This window comes from Salarias fasciatus, chromosome 5, assembly GCF_902148845.1.
Source record: "Salarias fasciatus chromosome 5, fSalaFa1.1, whole genome shotgun sequence".
Lineage (NCBI taxonomy): Eukaryota > Metazoa > Chordata > Actinopteri > Blenniiformes > Blenniidae > Salarias > Salarias fasciatus.
The window spans coordinates 10,085,636-10,106,079 of record NC_043749.1 but is presented as its reverse complement, the minus strand read 5'-3'; the positions used below and the strand labels follow the sequence as shown (position 1 = coordinate 10,106,079).

Here is a 20,444-nt window from a genome sequence, read left to right as displayed (position 1 = left end):
TAATGACCCCAGAAGTTGTTTGGATGATGTGTTGTTTTTCTCAGTCAAAAGAAGTACAGGGTATGGAAGGACACTGACAGAGGGGCTGATAGACATGTATTCGTTAGCAAATAGATAAATAGATAGATAGATAGATAGATAGATAGAAAGATAGATAGATAGATAGGATGTAACTTTCTGTTGGGGTGACACGGTTGCATTATGGGCATGGATTGGATGGTTGGTGATTTTAAAAACACAAATTGATCGTGAGGACTCGTATTCATCATAGTCAGAGGTTGAGATTTTGCAGATTTTGTCTCATGCAGAAGCAATGAGTCTGTGCAGAGCGCTGTGGCGCCCTCTACAGACACTAGAGGTTTTTTTCCCACCCTTGTATCCTTTCTTTTATATAAATAAAAAATAAGTATATTTTCTTTAGACGACACTGAATTAGTCAGTCATGCGTTCAAACGTATTATTCAAGATCAGTCACATTTCGAGCTTTAAATAAATGGTCGGAACTGTTATTCCGGTCGGAACTGATGCACATGTCTTCCGCCGAGCGAGTTTCTTGGTAACACAGCTGTCCAGATTTGGGTTCGGCACGCCATTGTGGAGAATAGTTACTCCAATATTATCGACCATTCTGTCTGAACTACACGACCACAGCTTTAGTTTCCCAAACCACAGTGACCGCAGAAGGAACTGTCTCACAATGGCCACGGACTCCTGGGCGCAGGCGGTGGACGAACAAGAAGCGGCGGCGGAGTCGGTGAGAACCAACCAACTTACGCAACACGAGCTAACCTGTTGTTAGCTTGTTTGGGGGATGCTATGGCCTGCTCCAGCACCGCGTCGGCTTTTAATCTGAGCTGCTGATACTGTTTCGTGACAACACTGTGAGTGGTTAAAGCGGTCCCCGTATCAGCCTGCGGACTTTAATCTCTCTTAATCGAAAGTGAAACTACCGGCGTGTTTGGCGGTTTGGTCCCGGTTAGCCTCGGTGCTGCTGCGTGCTGTTAGCTTTAGCAGCTAGCCGGCCACCACGCAAATGATGCAAGAGCCTCCAAAATAACTCAGCTGGTGTAGAAGTAACCAGTCTACCCAACCCTAGTGTGTTCACCTCGCACCTAACATCTCTTTTTTTTTTTTTTTTTTTTTTGCAGATCGGCAGTCTTCAGTTAAAAGACAAACCAGAAGAAAATGGTAACTACGTCGATCCCGTGCATCATATAGACGCAACATCCAGAGTAGATTTAAGTGTCGTATGTTGCAGGCACAGTTGCGAACGCGGTGGAGTCCAGCAGTACATCTGCCAAACCAGAGGCTGAAGGAGAAGCAAAGTCCACATCATCCACAGAGGATGATGACAAAGGTGGGTCGAGTTTGAAGTTTAAGCCCAACGTATGATGCGTGTTTTAGGAATGCTTGATTTCATTCTGCAGCTTTAATCTGTCTTCAGTCATTGTGACTTAATTGCTTTTATCTAGTATACAGTATGAAACTGTTTCTGTAGCATTGCAGTTTCCCTTGAATGAGTGAAAAAAATTAACAAATTTTGTAATAGTTTGGCGATTCTTCACTGTTTCCACTAGATTGTGGTTGTCTCTTGTGTGATCATTCGCTGTTTGTCATTTCAGAGGACAAAGCGGCACAGTCACTGTTAAACAAGCTGATCCGGAGTAATCTTGTCAACACAACGAATCAAGTGGAAGTTCTCCAGAAGGATCCCAACTCTCCACTTTACTCGGTCAAGTCTTTTGAAGAATTGCGACTGTAAGTGGTTATTATTCTGTATTATATCTCCTTACTGACAGAATTGCATATCCCTATTTAAAAGTCTCAGGAACTTATATTGGAGTTGTCCAAAGCACCAAAACTGTAATTTATTTTATTCTGTGCTTTTTCACTGAAGGAATGATGATTATTTTCTTTTTCTAATTCCAATAACAAAGTATTTGAAGCATGACTTTTTTTTTTAAGTCTAGTACCTGATGTTGCACAGATGAAGCTCCAGCAAAAAGAACCCTGTCAATTGTGTTGAGAGTGCTGAGAAGGCCTGAGGGTCTCTGTGGCTTGCCCTTAACTGTTGACTTGAACTGCAATGATATCAGATACGGTAAAGTGTCATTAAATCCCGTAGGGAAATTATAAAAGCTATATGATGGATGTTGAGATGGCATGCTGCAGCAATGCGTTGACATTTTAAAAAAGCGTAGTGATTTGTATTCATTCTATGTATACGCACTTCCCATGTCAATCACTTTAAATATTCTGTACCCGATAACGTAACCTTTTCCCCAGCATAGGCATGTTAATCCGAACCTTTCCCTCAAAATTGATGCTATTGATAGATTTTAATATTCCATCATTTTACATGCCATGTTTCATGGTCATCAGTTTTTTTTCTTTTCCCAAAAACAGCTGTAGGTTGTTGGTCCAAAGAATAAACTTTTTTTTTTTCAATTTGTGCAACTAGATCTTATTGTTCCTTTTCTAATATTGTATCAAAGGAGGTACTGATTGACTGTGTGAGTCATAGTTTAAATTTAGAATGCTGTCATTTCTGTCTTTATTCTCCTAAATGTCTTACATTTAACTTTTAAAATGGTGGGCTCCCAAATCAACATATTCAATTTATGAATTGAACATTTTTTTCCGTTGTATTTTCCTTTGTACAGCAAACCACAGCTGCTTCAAGGAGTGTATGGCATGGGTTTCAACCGGCCATCCAAAATCCAGGAAACTGCCTTACCGATGATGCTGGCTGAACCGTGAGTGTTCCCTCTCTAATATGTCTTTCTCCAAATCGCTCTCGTGATGGATCATTAGGATCCTTAAAATAATTCTTAGCGCCGGCCTTTTTTTCTCTTCCAGTCCACAGAATCTGATCGCTCAGTCTCAGTCAGGAACAGGGAAAACGGCCGCCTTTGTCCTGGCCATGCTCAGCCACGTAGATCCCAACAACAGATATCCTCAGGTTGGTTTTCACTTCGGTCACTTCTGTTTGGAACTAAAACTCTCAACGATTTCTCTTTACCACTCCCAGACCCTTTTATTATATCTATTTAAAAAAAAACAAAAAAAAAAACCTAACTGAAAATGGTGTTTCTCATCTCCTTTTCTCTATCAGTGCCTGTGCGTCTCACCCACCTATGAACTGGCACTTCAGACCGGCAAGGTGATCGAGCAGATGGGAAAATACTACCCTGAGGTCAAACTGGTCTACGCCATTAGAGGAAATAAGTGTAAGGCTTTTCCACTTTCTGCCTTGCTACACCTGTTCTGTCACAGATTGAATTGTTCCGGTTGATTGCCTCCTGTCTTTATGAACACTTGTTCTTCTGTCCGTTTCAGTGCAGCGGGGCATGAAGCTGCAGGAACAGATAGTTATCGGCACTCCTGGCACCATGCTGGACTGGTGCAGTAAATTCAAGTTCATAGACCCCAAGAAGATCAAAGTGTTTGTGCTGGACGAGGCCGACGTCATGATCGCCACGCAGGGCCACCAGGACCAGAGCATCCGCATCCAGCGGTGAGTTGAGAGAAATAAAAGAAGCCTAAATCATCAGTCTCAGCTGGCGGCAGCATTACAGGACAGTGGTTAGCACTGTAACCGCACAACAAGGTTCCTTGTTTTACTGTTCCTGTTGGGATTTTCTTCAGTCTTTCTCTCTTTGTCCTTAGGAATGTGTGTGATCGTAACACTGTGAGTCTGAAGAGGTGTCTGTTGTGTTAGATTTGTGAGGTCTGATCTTGGTGTGTTCTGTTAACGTGGATATCGATGTGACAACTGGTGGATAAATGCACAGCTGTTTTTTGGGGAAATCTTTATAGCACTTTCTGTAGTCATGCGAGTTTTTGCCAGATGAATTGGAAATCAACATTTATATACATGTATGCCCTATGCAGGGCATGTTCTAGAAAACTTTTACACCATATAAATGGACAGACTATTCCATCCATGAACGCACATTGACAAAATTTCGAAGGAAAGATAACGCAATCTCACATCTGCTGGGAGGAAACTGTCAGGTAGATAATGAGAAAATAATTCAGCTCAAAGATAAAACACACAAATAGAAATTTATATATGCATGTGCAAGTGGTCCGGTGTGTGTTTCTGTTGACCTCCCAAAAACTTCCAGATACAGATTTAACATTGCAGTACAACCAGGAGCCATGGAGGCAGTGTTTGAGTTTTTAAGAGGATATTTTAACTGATCACCTCACACAGCACCGCACACAACCCTGCAGCACCTTCACAATGTGAATGCTACTTTTTCGCTATGTCATTATTGACTTTTCTCCTGTCTGTAAAGGACAACTCCCTTTAGTATGTTAATCCAGAGCAGCGCCCTCTGGTGGATTGATTATCAAACTGTCACCAGACACACCTATTGGAAGCAGATGGGAAACGAGCTCAGGGCTCCACTGAGTTAAATTATAACTTAATAGAAAGTGCATAATATATTGGAGTTTCGGTGAGCTCAGAAGTCCTCGGCCTCTGATCGTGCGCTCCTTGTGTTTTTTGCTGTTCAGGATGCTGCCGAAGAACTGCCAGATGTTGCTGTTCTCTGCCACATTTGAGGAGTCCGTGTGGAACTTCGCTCAGCGCATCGTTCCTGATCCAAACATCATCAAGCTGAAGAGGGAAGAGGAGACCTTAGACACCATCAAACAATACTACGTGTTGTGCAACAGCAAGGAGGAGAAGTTCCAGGCTCTGTGTAACATCTACGGAGCCATCACCATCGCCCAGGCCATGATCTTCTGCCATGTGAGTGATGGCCGGTGCTGCTTTATCTCAGGATCCTGATTCACACATGATCTGCTCACACTGCTTCCTCTCTGCCACGCAGACGAGAAAGACCGCAGGCTGGCTGGCGGGCGAGCTGTCCCGAGAAGGCCACCAGGTCGCGCTGCTCAGCGGAGAAATGCAGGTGGAGCAGAGGGCTGCCGTCATCGAACGCTTCAGGGATGGAAAGGAGAAGGTCCTGGTCACAACAAACGTCTGTGCACGAGGTAAAGTGTCCAATGCGTCACTACAGTAATAGATCTCTACATTACGGTTTCATTGTTTTCCATTTCCTGCTTTATTCACCAAAAAAGCACCTTCAAAGGCATTTCACCTTTTTTCACCATCCAGGCATCGACGTTGAGCAGGTTTCCGTGGTGATCAACTTTGACCTGCCGGTTGATAAGGATGGGAACCCCGACAACGAGACGTACCTGCACAGAATCGGACGCACGGGTCGATTCGGGAAGCGCGGACTGGCCATCAACATGGTGGACAGCAAGATGAGCATGAACATCATGAACAGGATCCAGGAGCATTTCAGTGAGTCCCACAGCAGCCTCACACTCTGTTTTTAGCAATAACCGTACATAACCAAAGTTCTAAATCATTTTGTCTTCTTCTACAGACAAAAAAATTGAGAAATTAGACACGGATGATCTGGACGAAATTGAGAAGATTGCCAGCTAAAGGAAGCTGTGTGACCAAGAGAAGAAGAAAGTTCCTCTTCACTCTCCAAGGACTGTTCACTCCTTCAGTGTTTTAATGCTTTTTACTTTACTTTTTGGTTTAGCTGTTGGAGGAAAAAAGAAAAAGCAAACCCACAAAATCGGCATATGTTTACATGTGGATGTCTCCTCTCAGACAAAGTGTTTTGTGAGTCTTTGGAACATACCACGTTTCACTCTTTGTACTTCTTGAAATAAAGGCTGAATTTTCCGCTGTGTATTGTGATGCTGTAAAAGCAGACAGTTGACTAACATGGAGGACGGGGGAAGCTAAACAGAGACCCCCCCGCCCTCAGTGTTGGCTGTAGCGGTGGCATGATACAGTCTGTGAAGAAACTCACAGAAACTCTTAAATTGCAAGTAAACATGTGCCACAAAGTTATTAATGGAAACAAAGTCAAACTGAATGTAGCTGTATCATGTGAACTGTTACAGCGTTCAATGTGCTTTGACACGACGACCAAAAAGCAGTGCAAAGGGTGAAGCCGGGTATGCTGCCTGAGGCGGTAGTTGAATATTGAGATTAGGTATCGAGACGATGGTGATGATTGGGGTGTAAGGGTCTATGCAAACTTATCAACCTGTGATACTTCTTATCAAAAGCTATCAAGCTGTATTCACGTGACACAAATTAATCCGAGATAACCTCAGCTCTTAGCATCAGGGTGTGTAGTTTAAATGCCAAAAAAGAAAAAAAAAAAAAAAAGGGCGGCCTAGAGTGATGATACACCACTAACAGAGTCATGTCGTAATTGATGTTTTGTGTTTTACCAGCAATGGATCATCAGCCAATCGCACATCTCACACGCATGCTGTTTTCTAAATAGATGTGCTCGGTCGTCAAAGCTGAGCAACAACTAGTCATTTTTTTTTTCTTTCCCTCTTCATCTGTGTCATAAAATCATTAATTCACAAGACCACTAAGGTCGGATCTGTTTTCTTGGTGTCAGTCTTTTCAGTCAGGGTCTCCAGTTTGAATTAAGCTCAGCTACATTCTTCACAGACTGTGCTGTTCAGGATTGTGAGTTCAAACAAACAATGCCTTCCTCAAGTGCATTATACATACATATATATGGTTTTCTTATTGATTCTCAACATTGGGCTTAATAGTCTGAATAACACTTGAAATTTTGATGATACAATTAAATACGGGCGTCTTCGGGATGTGCGAATTCTCTTCTTGAAACCAAATGGTGAATTGACGTGAGGACCAGAGGACCTATGCTATTCAGATTCACAGTGTCTGCTCCAACATGGTCACGTGGATTGAAAACATGTACTTGTGTACATATTTAAAATTTTGTGTTACAGAAATAGTGTGACTGAATTATTGAGTTAGTCACTTCTAAGAAGTGCAGGGAAAAAAAAAAACATTCCTCGTGAGGTTCAATCTTGGCAGTCGCAGCACTTTGAATATGTTGAGCCTAAATGAGCTGACCCTGTGAAATCAAGGGGGGGGGCGGGGGTAAAAAAAAAAAAAAAAAAAAAAAGTGTGTGTGGTGTATTTGATCCATGTACTGGAACTTGAAGACCAGGGACTGGTCAGTCTGAACCTTATACAAACCTCATGTGACTCCTGACGGCAGAGGGGGAAACTGCCTGTGGAGGAGCCGCGTTTCAGTGGATTGTACTGAAAACCGCTTATCGAACAATGCAGTCTAATTAGAAGCAAGTGCTGAATACCCTGGAGGAAAGACGCAGTGGATGCAGTTTTATTTGGACATTGGAATATAATACAATATCAGTGAGTGTGTGTGTGTGAGCACTTTGTTGATCCTTGTTGTTACACCGCTGTACGAGAGCCAGTTCTGGCTATAGGACGTAACACCCTCCCCCACATGTTCTATACCTTGTATGATAATTTTTTGAGGAACTGGAACAGCCCAGGTCATCAGTGTGCACGCTGTCGGCCCGGGCTTCAGGTTGTCGTAGCCTGAAGGCCGTGTGCCGACAGCGAGAGGTTCAAGGTGTGCGGTCTTCTGTAGCCGAGACGCGTTCAAGGACAAAGTTCTGTATTCTCACTATGTTGAATTAAAAGAACATGTAGAAGTACACCTGGATGTAGTCGATTGATTATTCATGTCTGAAAAAATAGACAATGCAACATCAAAACCTTTACTCTCTCTTTATATTCTTTACAGCAGTTTTAAAATCCATCAGTTTGTCAAGTGCATCCATCCTTTGAGTTGCTGGTAGAAGGTCGCTGCTCCTCTGACGGCTGCAGGTCTGAGACGACAGAAACAACAGAGATGAGCAGTTGCATTAAAAAACAGAACAAATCAGAGTGACAGGTCAGAGAAGCGATGAGAAGATCCTGAAGCTGACAGATTTTGACCTTGTTCCAAAAGGTGGAGAAATTTGTTCTCTTGAGGTTGCAAGAATTATAAACCAGGTTAAATGGATTGAAACCAAATAAGATTCTTCCAGGATATTTAATATTTTACGAGAACATGTTTGCTTCTCTGGATTACCCATAGAAACTTCACATTTCTGACCAATCAGACCAATAGTTGTCCAACAACACAAGACGAAAATGTTCAGTCAAATGATATTGAGAACAAGCAGCTAGAATTTCTAAAATAAAGCCATGGGAAAGAAAACCATTTTCTCTGTTCTTGTGGTTGATGTGTTGACAATTAAGTCATCAAAGAAACAATATTAGACACTTAAATATTACGCAGTAAGAAACCAACCAAATGCTTGTTCTTGTAATGACACCTTTATACCACTAGATGGTGTTGTGAGTTATTTCCTTCTGCCCTCGGTCCAAGAACTGAAGCAGGAGCATAACAAATTCTTTACTAATATTAGAGTGAAAATCAACAGTGACTCACTACTGCCACCTAAGGAATAAAAATAATATTACTTGCATACTGTTAAGCCGCTCACACACGTTTCATCACTGACTGTCCAAATAGACCAGAAGCGTCTAAAAATGTTGCACTGCACAAAATTTGCTCTATACATAGGTGATTTATGTGGGGGACAAATGTTTTTCAATCTAAAAATGGATTGATAAACGTCGAATTTGACAGGGCATGAATTTGACTGCATAATCTCACCACTGTATTAAGAGATAACATTTGAGCGGGAAAAGGCAAGTTTGACTTTTGTGAAAGCTAAAATAATCATTTTCAGTACTAAAAGGTCAAATTCTCAGAGGATGTGTATTACATGGACTTGGGGGAAAATATTGGACCTGATTTAACAAAAAGAGCTGATTCCATGTCTTTAAGTTTAAACATCATGCATGGATTTTCTATTGAAAAGAAATAACAGTGATGTAGTAATGTCCATTGATATCTGGTTAAAATGTGGTTGTAATGAGCATCAGCCTACCGTTACCTGTGTAATGACTTATTGATCTTTTGGGGCGGGGCCGTTGGAGCACTTCTCAAAGCCTTCCCACAGGGGTTGGCTCTTAATCTAAAAATACTCACCTGTCTCCTCATAGTCCACTTTAGTGAGGAAGAGGCCCTGAGCCGGAGCAGCCATTCCCTGAGGGTAGGCCAGACTGTCCCGGACCTCCAGCAGGTGTTTCAGCCGGGGGATGGAGAGCTTCCCCTGACCTACTGCCACCAGTGCCCCCGTCAACCTCCGGACCTGGAGCAAAGAGCCACAGCAACAACGCAACACTCATACAAACACTGAATAAAGAGAACATAGTATTATGAACATTTGTACGCGGAGTGACTCAATGGTTTCAGTCAACACCAGCAGATGGTGCTACTGACTCACAATGAACTGCAGCACAATCATACAGCTCAACAGTCAATTTAAAAATGAAAGCTTTATTTAAAAGGAACTAACCTGCTTATACAAAAAAGATCGACTTGTAAATGTCAGCTCCAAGAACTGCAACTCTCTGTGAAAGAGAATAAAAATACAATAAATCAGCTCAAAGTGTTGCACTGGGTGCAGTAAAATTCTCCACCGATCAGATATTCACTTGATCTGAAGAAAAGAAGGCAGCCTCATGTTTATTATGCACTTCTCCTTATTGTCAGACACGTGACGGCTCCTCCTCCCGTCTGTGTGGACGGAGTTGGAGGCGGATGATGTGACATTCATGCCAGACATTAGATGCAGCTCGAGCCTCCTCTCGTGCACAGATTTGTTTAAATGTCATATAGTGAATGCAGCGCTGCAGCTTAGGCCCAACAGGATTACGTGTAATGCCGTAGAAAATTCAAATCTACTCCTTCTCTTTCAATCTGACATTTCATTTCTTTTCCCGATGTTTGTTATTTCGGAGTTTAAGTCGCGCCAGGCTTTTCTATGAAACTCCCTGACTTTTTTTGGGGGGAGATGGAAAGAGTGGAGTGAGCGATCAGGCACATGGGAAGAATTGGGTCAAATGCAAATTTGACTCAGCGCTTGCAGTCTGATTACACTTGACATGGAAGAAATGCAGAGACAGATTTCTATAGCAGGCCGGTTCGGCTCGTCCAGCAACAAAACTGTGACGAAGATGCAGCTCTTTGCTTGGACCTCTCATTAACTTTTAGACATATTTAGAAATCTGTCAATCAGTGATCAGATTTAGTTTCTTCTAATTTCTTCAATGAAAAGGTGTCTAATGTGAAAAAGCCAGCTCATCACACTGGCTAACTACAGCAGATGATCAGCACCGAGCAAACGCAGAGACTCAGGCTAATCGATAAACCTCACAGGCGTATTTATGGACACATTTTTTTTTCTGAAGAGTTTCCGTCAGCTATGTTTTGATTAGAAGAATAGAAGCTGATGATATAAATCCACTTTAATCCTCAAAGATGAATCAGGCAGTGAATTCCTAAGCGATCACATTCTTGATCGCTTAGGAATTTACTGCCTGCAGAGAAAATCAGAAAGACATAACTCCTCACGTTTATGAGGCTATAAAGCCTGCACTAAAAAAAAAAAAGTAAAGTTTAGAGTATATTTTGAATATACATATTTAAGGGAAATACTGCACTGCAATGATACCAGGGCAACATTATCTTGTAGGAACCAACCTGATTGGCCAATTATGTTACAGCTTGACATGCAGAGCATGAATGCAGAGGAAACATACAATCAGTTGCGGATCAGTCAGCCTTTTCTGATGTTTACATTTAGAATCTTGATGTTGTGATGATGAGAAATTTGCATTATATAAAGCAGAATCGGTGTTGTTTTCAAAAACCAGCGAACAAGCCAAATTAAGGTGAAACTCTCAACATTGAGTGTGAATGAATGAACAATGTAATGTTGAATAAAATGATTAAATCTAAACAGAAGTGAACTCAAGCTGCATATTAGTTATCATTCCCCACAATGCCTCTAACCTGAGCCCCTCCCCACATCCTGCTTCTTCTTATCTCTCCGAGGGAGTTTTATTTCCTCCACTCAGCAGATTAATTTTATAGTAAATACCACCCAAACTGAGCAAGTTCTTCGAGTAAAAATTCAGCACGGGCTGCACAAAGCTGGGAAATGAAGAGCTGTTCACTTATGTATGAAAATGAGATCAACTATTTCAGGAAAGGGAGAGAAAAAAATTATTTTTCTCTGTTTCCTTGTTGATAGAAAACCAAAAGAACCAAACCGCACTTCCCACATTTCCCTGTTTTAGAATCAAAAATTCAGTTCAGCCTTTAGCTTTTTAAATAATTCACTCCGGTTTCTTCTCATTTTATCACTTTTACTCAGAATAGTGTTGCTCATGAAAAAATAACCACGCAGCGCAGACGTAGACGTAGAAAGCAGGGTCTGCGCGGCGTGTGTCGTTCATGCGGGCAGAGAAAGGTTTTTAATTTGCTGAAATGCAGCGAGGGGACTTCAGCGCTGTAGGTCTGTGAACGCAGCACTCGCAGCCTGGTGTGTCGGGGTTAAGGGAATGTGTGACATTTACCCTCAGAACTGCTAACAGTCTGTCTGGGGCCCATATTGTGCGTCATATTTTCGGGGGCAAAATAACCGATGCCCGTGGAAGTGGTATTTGGCGTGCAGAGCGACCCCCACGGACGTGTAATCTCCCAAAGCTTAGTTACTCTCTCTCTCTCTCTTCGAGCCTCAGCTTCCTCCATCTATATGGATTACACTGAATCCTCATTGTCTAACGTACACAAACCTGACTGATGTACAGAGCTTCCACCTGTGTGATTTTGGTATTTCATGTACATATAAGTTCATGTTATTTTCTGTGGCGTAATTTCATTTTAGTAGGGTTTTTATTTTCATTGTAAGATTGGCTCATGAATCAAATTTCCTTTTTTACCATCAGATATGAAATGTATTTTTTGGCTTTTAAAGACTCAACAGTTGCACGCAGTCCTGGTTTGGTAAAGTCCGTCATTTCCTCTCTGTAAACTGTTTTTGGTTTTCTCATGCAGTGTCCAGACTGCTGATGGAGACATTTGGCTTTTTTTCTTCTCCACTGAGCTCACCGGTTAGCTTACTGCACTGATCCCTAAGAGGTCCCACAAATCCACCGGTCTGACCTACCCGTGGAAGTGCGACTGTGCGAAGGAGCTTCCTGGCCGGATGGCGACCACGTCCAGCGTCTTCACGGGGTTCTTAAAAGGCAAGTCGGAGCTGACGGCTCTGAAAGTGCTGAAGTCGTGAGTCCCGGCCAGCAGGGCCGCGGCCTCACGCATGGCGAACATATCGAGCTCCCTGAGGAGAGAATAACTAAATGTTTACTTGGTGAACGTCACAACAATATTCAAGATGTGTTGTTGATGCATGGAGACATTGGAGATTGACCCAAAAGTGGCAACCCTGAACATCAAAGTGAGGCGGGAGTCTTCATGTGAAGCATGATCTTACTTCGGGACTCCATGTTCCACTTCTCAAAGCAGAATAATTTATTGGCATACTTATATAAGATGAAAAAATGTGAGGGACAATGCCACGTGAGGGAGCAAAGCATGTCAGCGGCCGGCTCATTTAGAGGAGCCAGCGAGAGCGAGAGCGGCCACGCTGCTCCGATTCTCCACAGCGCCGCCGCTCAAACACGAACTGACAGTCGTGTCGACAGACGTGCAGCGAGAGCGGAAATTAATGAGTCACTAATTAAATTCCTGATGTTTTAATTATAAAACTTCAGCATGAGAGTCACTCAGGATGAAGCCGTGCCAAAAATGGCTAAATAGCTTGTCAACTCCAGGATAAGGGCTTCATCTCTTTAAAAAAAATAAATGAATAAAATCCTTCCTGTGGAAAAGCTTTCATAACAGCAAGAAAACCAGAGCAGTTTTCCTATCACGATGTTATTTCTCCAGTTTTCATGCTGTGTCAGTGGGTAAAAATCTAAAAAATTAGGCCAAATAATTGCCCCTTACATTTTTGTGTTTCTATTGAGGGTTTTTTTTCCACCCCAAAACATTTAAATGTACAGAATCAAATATGACTCCAGTGTTGTTTCTCATGGTCTTTAAAGGTGTTGAACATGTCAGCAGATTTCTGTCAGTATTAAGTTTTCGATGTTAAGGAGGATTTTTGATTTTTGCAAAAGTCTGAAGGCCAACGTTTATAGGAGGTAACATTTTTCCATTTGAGTGACGTCAGACAATTTGGAGGAAATTTCCTTATTTGTGACACAAATGTTGAGTTAAAGTCACAGAGTAAACTAGTAGAACTGAAAGGCACGTTGCAGAATGCTTATGTCTCTAACATCCAATTTATTTGAGGGAATTTGATCAAAAACTCAATTATTTTCCTACCATCTGTTATCTGCATGTTCAGATTTTAAGTCTTTTCGGGTCACTTTTAGCACACACCACGGTTCAGTCACACACACCAGCTTTCATTTTGGAAATATTGACCCATTGAGCTTCTATGCAGCAGAGATCTGTTTGGGTTGTTTTATAATAAAGAATTAAGACTAAAAATGTTTTCTCTCCACTTTCGAAACAGCTCAGAATAAGCAAATTACTGCACAAGACAGACGTTTATAGGCTTAAGTTTATGGTCTCTCATCTCATTTAGCTTTGTGTTTCTGTGTCATAATAGCTCCACTTCACACACTTCATGTTACTTTTCTCGCGGGCCAAGAGACGAAGCAGGCAAGCATATAACTGGAAGTTTGCCGGTTCAGACCTTAAACCCCAGCGTAAAAGATTTGTACCAAATCAAACATGTGGATCACAGCTGGAGGTGCCAGAAAAGTTACCCTGGCTTGTGGTGGCTGAGTGTTCCTCGCTTTATAATCCTTTGGTGACGGTTGTGAAGCTGGGTTTAGACCGCTGTGCGACACGTTAGTTTCAGTAGTAATCCTGTTCAGTTCAAGAGGGAAAAAACAACATATGCTCACCGGTCTACAGCTTTGGTTCAAATATTCACATCTCAAAATTCAGCTTCATTGTAAATTCACACAGAAATCCAACCATCTTCATCTCCACCCTCTTCTGTGTGAATTCATAAGTGAGGAGAGTTCTCACACATGACGCAACCGTTTTCCCTGAACGTTCAAACCATCTCGCAAAAGGCAAAATATTGTGACTGGTATTTTTTTTTTTTTTTTTTTTTGTAGGGGGGAGATGAAGCGGCGTGATGACGAGGGAGAGGCAGATCAAAGGGGGAGAGAGGAGACGAGACGCTGCCGAGGCAGAGTCGAGATGAATGGTGAACATGTGAGAGGGATAACGAAGCAGAGACGTCAGGGCGAGAGATGAGGGGGAAATGAGGAGGGAAGAGAGAGAGAGTGAGAGAAGAGGGGGAGGAAAAAAAAAAACACACAGTCAGGGTAAAATGCGTGGGTGTTGTTCTGCATGTGTAGAGGCCCGCAGCTTATCTTGCCCTACTTTTCCCCCCAAAAAAAAGTGAAGCGAGCGGAGGAGACAAATGTTCAAACACACACTGCGAAATGTACTTCTCCATGCTCGCTCCTACCGATCGCAGCTACACGGACATGATCTAAGCGTTTTTTTGCTGCGCTCACTCGCTTGCCCTCTCTCACCTTTCCACGGCCTCGGTCTGTTTTTAGGATGTCAGCTCAGATAAAGCGCTCTGCTTGACTGTCCCTAATTTGCAGTTCCGGCATGGTGCATGTGGATTATTCATGTGTTCAACATGCTATTGTTTCTGCAAGGCTTGACACGAGCTTATTGTGTATGTATGTGCAAATGTGTGTGTGTACGTGCACGAGCACACACAAAGTCAGGTTGAGCTTTTTCTGGGCTCCTTTAATTAATAATAATAACTAAAAAAAAAAAGACAACATGCAGGCACACAGCACAAAAAATAGAGGAATTGACATGAAAACGTGTAAACAATGAACTCACGTGTTGCTGAGGCTCCAGCACAGTTCGCCGTCTGTGAGTGGGAGCAGCGAGTAGTGGGACGAGCCCAGAGCTAATCTGTAGACGTAGGTTCGAGACTGGGCGCGGTAACGGGCATGGAAGTCAGCGGGAACACGGCGGGCGCGGGTGATCCTGCAGCCGGGAGCAGAGGAGCACTGGAGTGAGACCCAAGACCCAGTCAGGCCTGAAATGCTGGGATCTCTAATTTATAGCATTCCTTAATGCAGCACATGACAGACACAGTGTCTTGTATGTCATTTAGTGTTATTATTTAAGATTTTTCAAACATAATGCATCATCACAGTCCATCTGAAATAAGAATATTGATTACAGGTGAAGGACTGAACACACACTCACACACAACAGAAGCAAGAATAGCAACAACATGAGCACTTTACAGTTTTTTTTTTAATTCTAAACAAGCTACTTTGTTTAAGGGAAGTTCTTATTTTCATCTAAAAACCCTGGCGGAGATCATGAAGCATTTGAAGTCTGCTCAATGTTTGAGACAAAAGCAAAACAACGAATCTCGCTCAGTTTCTTCTCCTGATTGAAGCGGCCCCCAAACACAGATGGTGCTAATGCTCCCCGTTTGTTCTGCCAGCAAGAAATGCTGTGAATTAGTCATTGTCCAAAATGCCAGCATTGCAGCTTTTCACACACAAAAGCGCACTCGTTGTCCGAGTGCTAAAAAGACTCCCAGGAGCCCTGAAAAGCCGGGCGTTTGTGGCAACGCAGTCGGCATCACAGCAGACTCTGTGATGTGACTCCAGCAAAACAACACGGAGCACGGCGTTTCTCTCTGTGGCCACAGGACAGGAGGGCGGGAGTGGGGTGGAGATGTGTGTGTGTGTGTGTGTGTGGGGAGGGTGTAGACATTTGTTCATACCACACATTTGTTGCTGAAGATGTTGATGCATCCTGTGCATTGCTCCTATGGAGTTATAAACAACAACAAAAAAAATCTGCTGAACACCAACTGAGCATATTATGAATCCCTTATTTATTTTAGGATGCTTTACTCTGCTCTTGTGTACTAGTGAACATCATGAATGGGCTCCAGATGTTATTCATATTAGGTGCATTAACCGGGCTATAATGACAGAAGAGTGACCTGTGGGAAATCCTTGATGCCCACATTTGCAAAATGAAAGAACAAAGAGCTGCGGCCGGCTGCACCGGGGTGATTGTGAGTGCACAAAGCACATCAGGACCCCAGCGTGCTGGCTGCACACATGCCTGTGTCTGCACGCTTGGCGCGCGCCCGGCCCATTCATGCATGTGTCTGTTGTGCCTTGGAAAATGTGAGCGGTGACGAGTGGTGATGGCACAAAAACACACAGCAGCACAGAGACCGAATACACACCGCATGCAGGGGCGCATGTAAGTTGTGTGTGTGTGTGTGTGTGTGTGTGAGTAGAAAGTAGGTTACGTTTCCAGGGGAGGAGATTGGGTGTGACACGTGGCAGAGGAAACCCTTGCGCCTGCGTTTGGCGGCTGCCCCAATGTGAAGTGACAGCCTTCGCCTGGCCCCCGAACCACACACACCCACACACACACACACACACACACATAAAATTTTCATAAGCAGTGTACAAACCATGGCCTCACACATTTGGGAAGTGGGGCATTGTTGGAAGAGGGGCTGATCATTTCAGCCTAATTGAGGTGTGTTGACGTGAGACGTCCAGTCAATGAGATATTTTTTACAGCGCACGTGCCATGTTTAAATCTCACCTTGACTCTTCGTCTCAGGAGGCAGCAGGAGCCACACTGTGACTGTTGTTACAGAAAAACCACTCAACATCTGCGGTGTGATGCCTCACTAGTTTTTCTTCATGACAGATTCAAAATAAAACCTTTAATTCAATCTGAACATGCGAGGTGTGTGTGCATGCGTGCGTGTGCTGATGATGCTTTGGCAGCTGTCCTTTGAAGCCATTATGAGGTGATAGACTTTCATAAAAACTGTTCTATAATCAAAAAGAGGACTGTACTGTAGTGTTTCCTTTTTGCTTATTTGTCTGTGTGTGTGTGTGTGTGTGTGTGTGTGTGTGTGTGTGTGTGTGTGTGTGTGTGTGTGTGTGTGTGTGTGTGTGTAGTAATGGAAGCTACAGAGCAAAAAGCAGAGCGGGGATAATCCTTTCTAACCTTCTCTCTGCAGGTTTGCGGATTAGCAGGATGCTGGGAGCTCCCCTCTCCTCTCTCTCCTCTCTCTCCACGTGTTTTCCAAATGGCTCATTTTGCTTCGCACACTCTTGTCTCCTTTGTAATGTGAGCCATGTTGGTTCTCCAACTTTCTATCCTTCAACGTGCGTGCTCATCAGCTTCCACGCTGCAACATGTCTCCATTGTTCTTCTCCGCCGTTTGTGTCCCTTCATTTCTGGGTTCTTCTCTCTTCGGTGAACAAAAGCTGCAGACTTCATCCATTTCTAAACACGGGAGCCGTTATAAGCCATGACGGCTTGATCTAATGAGCTATGAAGGACTTACAAGAATGAGAGGAAAACAGACACAAAGAGGAGAAATAATTGGATTCCCAGACACGATGCAGGCCTGGATGAAAATGCATTTTTTTGTTTTGTTTAAATGCTCAGCAGATCAACTGGTGGCATTCGACCAACCGCCAGAGCGGACTTTCAGACCAGTCATGTTTTCGTTTGTGTCCTCGGGCCACACACTGCATGAGTGTGACGATCAGCTCATACACGCGTGTTTTTCTTAATGCCTTTGGGTTCCCTACTTTACAATTCTCATATGGCTGAGAAGTCACAACAAGTAAATAAATGTAACACAATTCTATTTTTGAGAAGTTACTCACTTCGTAACTTCAGGCAAAAACACAGCGGATTTTCCCCGGATCCTACTGTTTATTTTCCCATCATTTCTAAACCATCTCGACACAGATTGCAGATGTGAATCAATGTGATTGTCTGGTTTGTTTGTTTTTTTTTCCCTGTGATGGATCTTTGCTCATAGTCATGCAGTTGAAAAATAACATAAGGTGGTCGGATTTGTCAAAAGTATAAGCTGGATTCAAAAGAAGCAGGAGCTGGATTTCATTTAGCAAATTGTTTCAGAAGCTCCTTTAAAACCATCGTTTGACTTTTCACCTACAAGTACTAATCTGAAAAAAAGCAGTGTAACGTCAGGGGTGACTCCAGAGGATCTAGACCAAACATCTCCATGTCCTTCCTTCACCACTCCCACACCTCTCCAGCTTCGTCTCTAAACTGCTCAACCACACACAGGCTTCTCAATGTTATATTGGTGCAAAACTTTGAGTCAAAATTTGTCATTTTTATTTTACATGAAGGTTTAACAGAGAAACGTGTTTTGATTCAGTATGATTGGTTCAAATATGACACTTGGAAACATAAAAATTCAGCAAATTCCTCGGTAATCATTGGAAACGTTGCAGAAATGAGCATTTCTGCTGTTTGAGGTGACTGTTCAGATTAGATGCTGTGCATTTTCACTGCTTCAGCAGTCTCAACGTACAGGCTGCCGCGCACGGGGCTCGACCTCCATTGGGGGGAAATCTGGGGTTCGGTGTCTTGCTCAAGGACGACCTGCTCTGCCAGCTGAGTCACAGTCTTATTACAGATTAATATAAGAACCCCGACTCACCGGATTTGCTCAGTCTTGAGGTGGAAGTTGAGAGCTTGAACCACGACGTCCTCGGTGAACGGGGGCTTGTCGTCCCTGCGTTGGAGGTCGAAGTGGGCAGAGTTTGAGAGAGCGTGAACTCCAGTGTCTGTTCTGCTGGAGATGGATAGAGACACTGGGTTCACGGGCTTCAGCTTCTGGATGGCATCCTGCACACACACAGACACACACACAAAAGGAGATATAAAGAGCACCTTTTGATATCCTGTAATAAATAATAAAACTTCAGAAATAACTCATAGCCTTCCATAAATAGACGAATAAAATTACATAACCAAAACACAGAGAACAGGATATCAAACAGAGCTGTAAACAGCAGCATAATCCAACAACAAAGGCCATTTTTGCTTGGTTATTTCTGTTCCGTTGCATGTATGTGAAGGTGGCTACATTAAAAGTAAATTGGAAATACAGAGCTGACAAGAAATGACAATGAGTTTCTGGGAAAAGGCGTTGTTTTGGGTTTTATGAGCATCGTACTCTCTTCAAGCCCCGATGGTGCTGTACTGTATTTAGGCATCATTGAAAAGAAAGAGATTTGTAAATTATGTGAGAGAACCAGAGAGAGTCAAGAGTGGGCAAAGCAAAGGGAATTATCTGCAGATCAGGGGGGACGCATTTTTCTGACAGGATTTTTTTTTTATATTAAATTTCAAGCAGAAATCCTAAAGGTGAGAAATAAGTGGAAGCTAAAGCTTTCAGTTATTTTATTAATGTACCAATTCAGAACTGGATTTATTGTAACAGAGAAAGACTGAAATTAGACACATTTTTTTAGTGGAAAACCCCACGTGTAAGAAAAATTCTTTTGTGGACTGATGAAATATTTCTAATCACAATGACCACACAAGCAAGAGAACAATTATCTTTTTCATTGTCTATGGATCCTGACAGTTGTTAATAATTATGATTTTTTTTTTTAAGAAGTCCTATATTTAACCGGTAGCACAGTGGTTAGCCGTTGAGCCACTTTCTTTGGGGAATTTGCATATTCTCCCTGTGTGCATGTTGGTTTCCTCCCACAATCCACAAAGTTGTGACCCTGAGCTGACCCTAGGTGTGAATGTGTGTGTGGCTGTCTGCCCCTGTGTGTTTGCCCTGTGATGGACTGGAGACCTGTCCTGACTGAGAGCTGGAAGAGGCTCTGGCACAGGATAAAGTGGATAAAGGTGGATGGATGGATGTCAAACCACTGTTCAGGAGTGAGTCTTGTGTTCTGATAAAAAGGCACTTTTGGTCAGGAAATGAGAAAAGCTGAGGATTGACAGTCAGGGAAAGAACACTTGCTTGAAGGGCACATTATCAACTTATAAATGAGTACAAGAAAATAATAGATTTACCTCCAAGTAGTCCTGAACTCCCCTCTTCTCCAAATTATGCGGAGGTCCTTTCACGACGCCGCTACAGAAATAAAAACAGTCATGACAGAGAAGACTTAAGAGAAGCATGACTCTCCTTTCGCCCTGAGACCCACCTGTATTTTGTTCCTATGTACTGGAAGAAGACGAGGTAGCGCGCAAAGCTGTGCATGTCGTCTGCACCGCGATCATATTTACATTAGAGAAACAATGAAAACACACAAACATCGAGGCTTTCCCTGATGCGACTGTCTTTTACAGCAATAACTTCACGAAAAAGACATGAGAGTGACTTTGAAGCCGGGTGTAAGAGTCACGTGCGCGTCCATCTTTTTGTATTAACGCACGAGAGCGATCAGATTGAATCTTTTCAGAGCTCGTGTAAACACATTATCTTTACAAACGCCGCAAAAATTGCAACAAATTGAACCACTGTGTCCAAAAACACGCTTTTTCTCGATGTTTTGAGCTTGTAGTGTTCTCGGTCGCCTGTGAATGACGTCACAGTGAGTAGAGGGGGTGTGTCCTGTAGCCGCAGAGCTTCATCATCGTCATCCTCTTCATTTTCACCCCGCTTTCACTGACTGGAGCCAGATACCCTGTGCACGAGAAGATGGGGCAGCAGCAAGGGAGAGAAGCGCA

At 42.9% G+C, this 20,444-nt stretch overlaps 2 protein-coding genes across 3 annotated transcripts; one reads left to right on the top strand and one right to left on the bottom strand.

Annotated features, from left to right (window-relative positions):
* The first annotated feature begins 558 nt into the window (after window positions 1–558).
* On the top strand, window positions 559–7,025 carry ddx19b (DEAD-box helicase 19b). The gene is made up of 12 exons (XM_030091895.1): window positions 559–754; window positions 1,149–1,188; window positions 1,259–1,357; window positions 1,623–1,758; window positions 2,664–2,756; window positions 2,860–2,962; window positions 3,116–3,230; window positions 3,340–3,517; window positions 4,525–4,762; window positions 4,845–5,007; window positions 5,132–5,323; window positions 5,409–7,025. The coding sequence occupies exons 1-12, from the start codon at window positions 698–700 to the stop codon at window positions 5,468–5,470; spliced, it is 1,476 nt and encodes a 491-aa protein (XP_029947755.1). The 5' UTR covers window positions 559–697; the 3' UTR covers window positions 5,471–7,025.
* Window positions 7,026–7,223: 198 nt separating this feature from the next.
* On the bottom strand, window positions 7,224–20,277 carry pusl1 (pseudouridine synthase like 1). Of its 2 annotated transcripts, XM_030091896.1 has the most exons (8): window positions 19,919–20,277; window positions 19,785–19,845; window positions 18,406–18,593; window positions 14,757–14,906; window positions 11,977–12,147; window positions 9,319–9,373; window positions 8,949–9,111; window positions 7,224–7,734 (listed from the first exon to the last, which is right to left on the bottom strand). In XM_030091896.1, exons 1-8 carry the CDS (start codon window positions 19,972–19,974, stop codon window positions 7,673–7,675), a joined length of 906 nt encoding a protein of 301 aa, XP_029947756.1. In that variant the 5' UTR covers window positions 19,975–20,277; the 3' UTR covers window positions 7,224–7,672. The 2 variants fall into 2 exon arrangements, with proteins under 2 accessions (XP_029947756.1, XP_029947757.1); XM_030091897.1 differs by lacking the exon at window positions 11,977–12,147.
* Window positions 20,278–20,444: the final 167 nt, after the last annotated feature.

What these genes read in the sequence shown, in the direction of transcription:
- ddx19b (XM_030091895.1), top strand. Translation starts at nt 698, where the DNA reads ATGGCCACGGACTCCTGGGCGCAGGCGGTGGACGAACAAGAAGCGGCG. An exon ending in CACAGAGGATGATGACAAAG is followed by an intron (nt 1,358 to 1,622) that starts GTGGGTCGAGTT and finishes TTGTCATTTCAG; the next exon opens with AGGACAAAGCGGCACAGTCA. An exon ending in TCTTTTGAAGAATTGCGACT is followed by an intron (nt 1,759 to 2,663) that starts GTAAGTGGTTAT and finishes TCCTTTGTACAG; the next exon opens with CAAACCACAGCTGCTTCAAG.
- pusl1 (XM_030091896.1), bottom strand. Translation starts at nt 19,974, where the DNA reads ATGCACAGCTTTGCGCGCTACCTCGTCTTCTTCCAGTACATAGGAACA. An exon ending in CTCAAGACTGAGCAAATCCG is followed by an intron (nt 14,907 to 18,405) that starts GTGAGTCGGGGT and finishes TCCCGGCTGCAG; the next exon opens with GATCACCCGCGCCCGCCGTG. An exon ending in AGTGGACTATGAGGAGACAG is followed by an intron (nt 7,735 to 8,948) that starts GTGAGTATTTTT and finishes CTGTCGTCTCAG; the next exon opens with ACCTGCAGCCGTCAGAGGAG.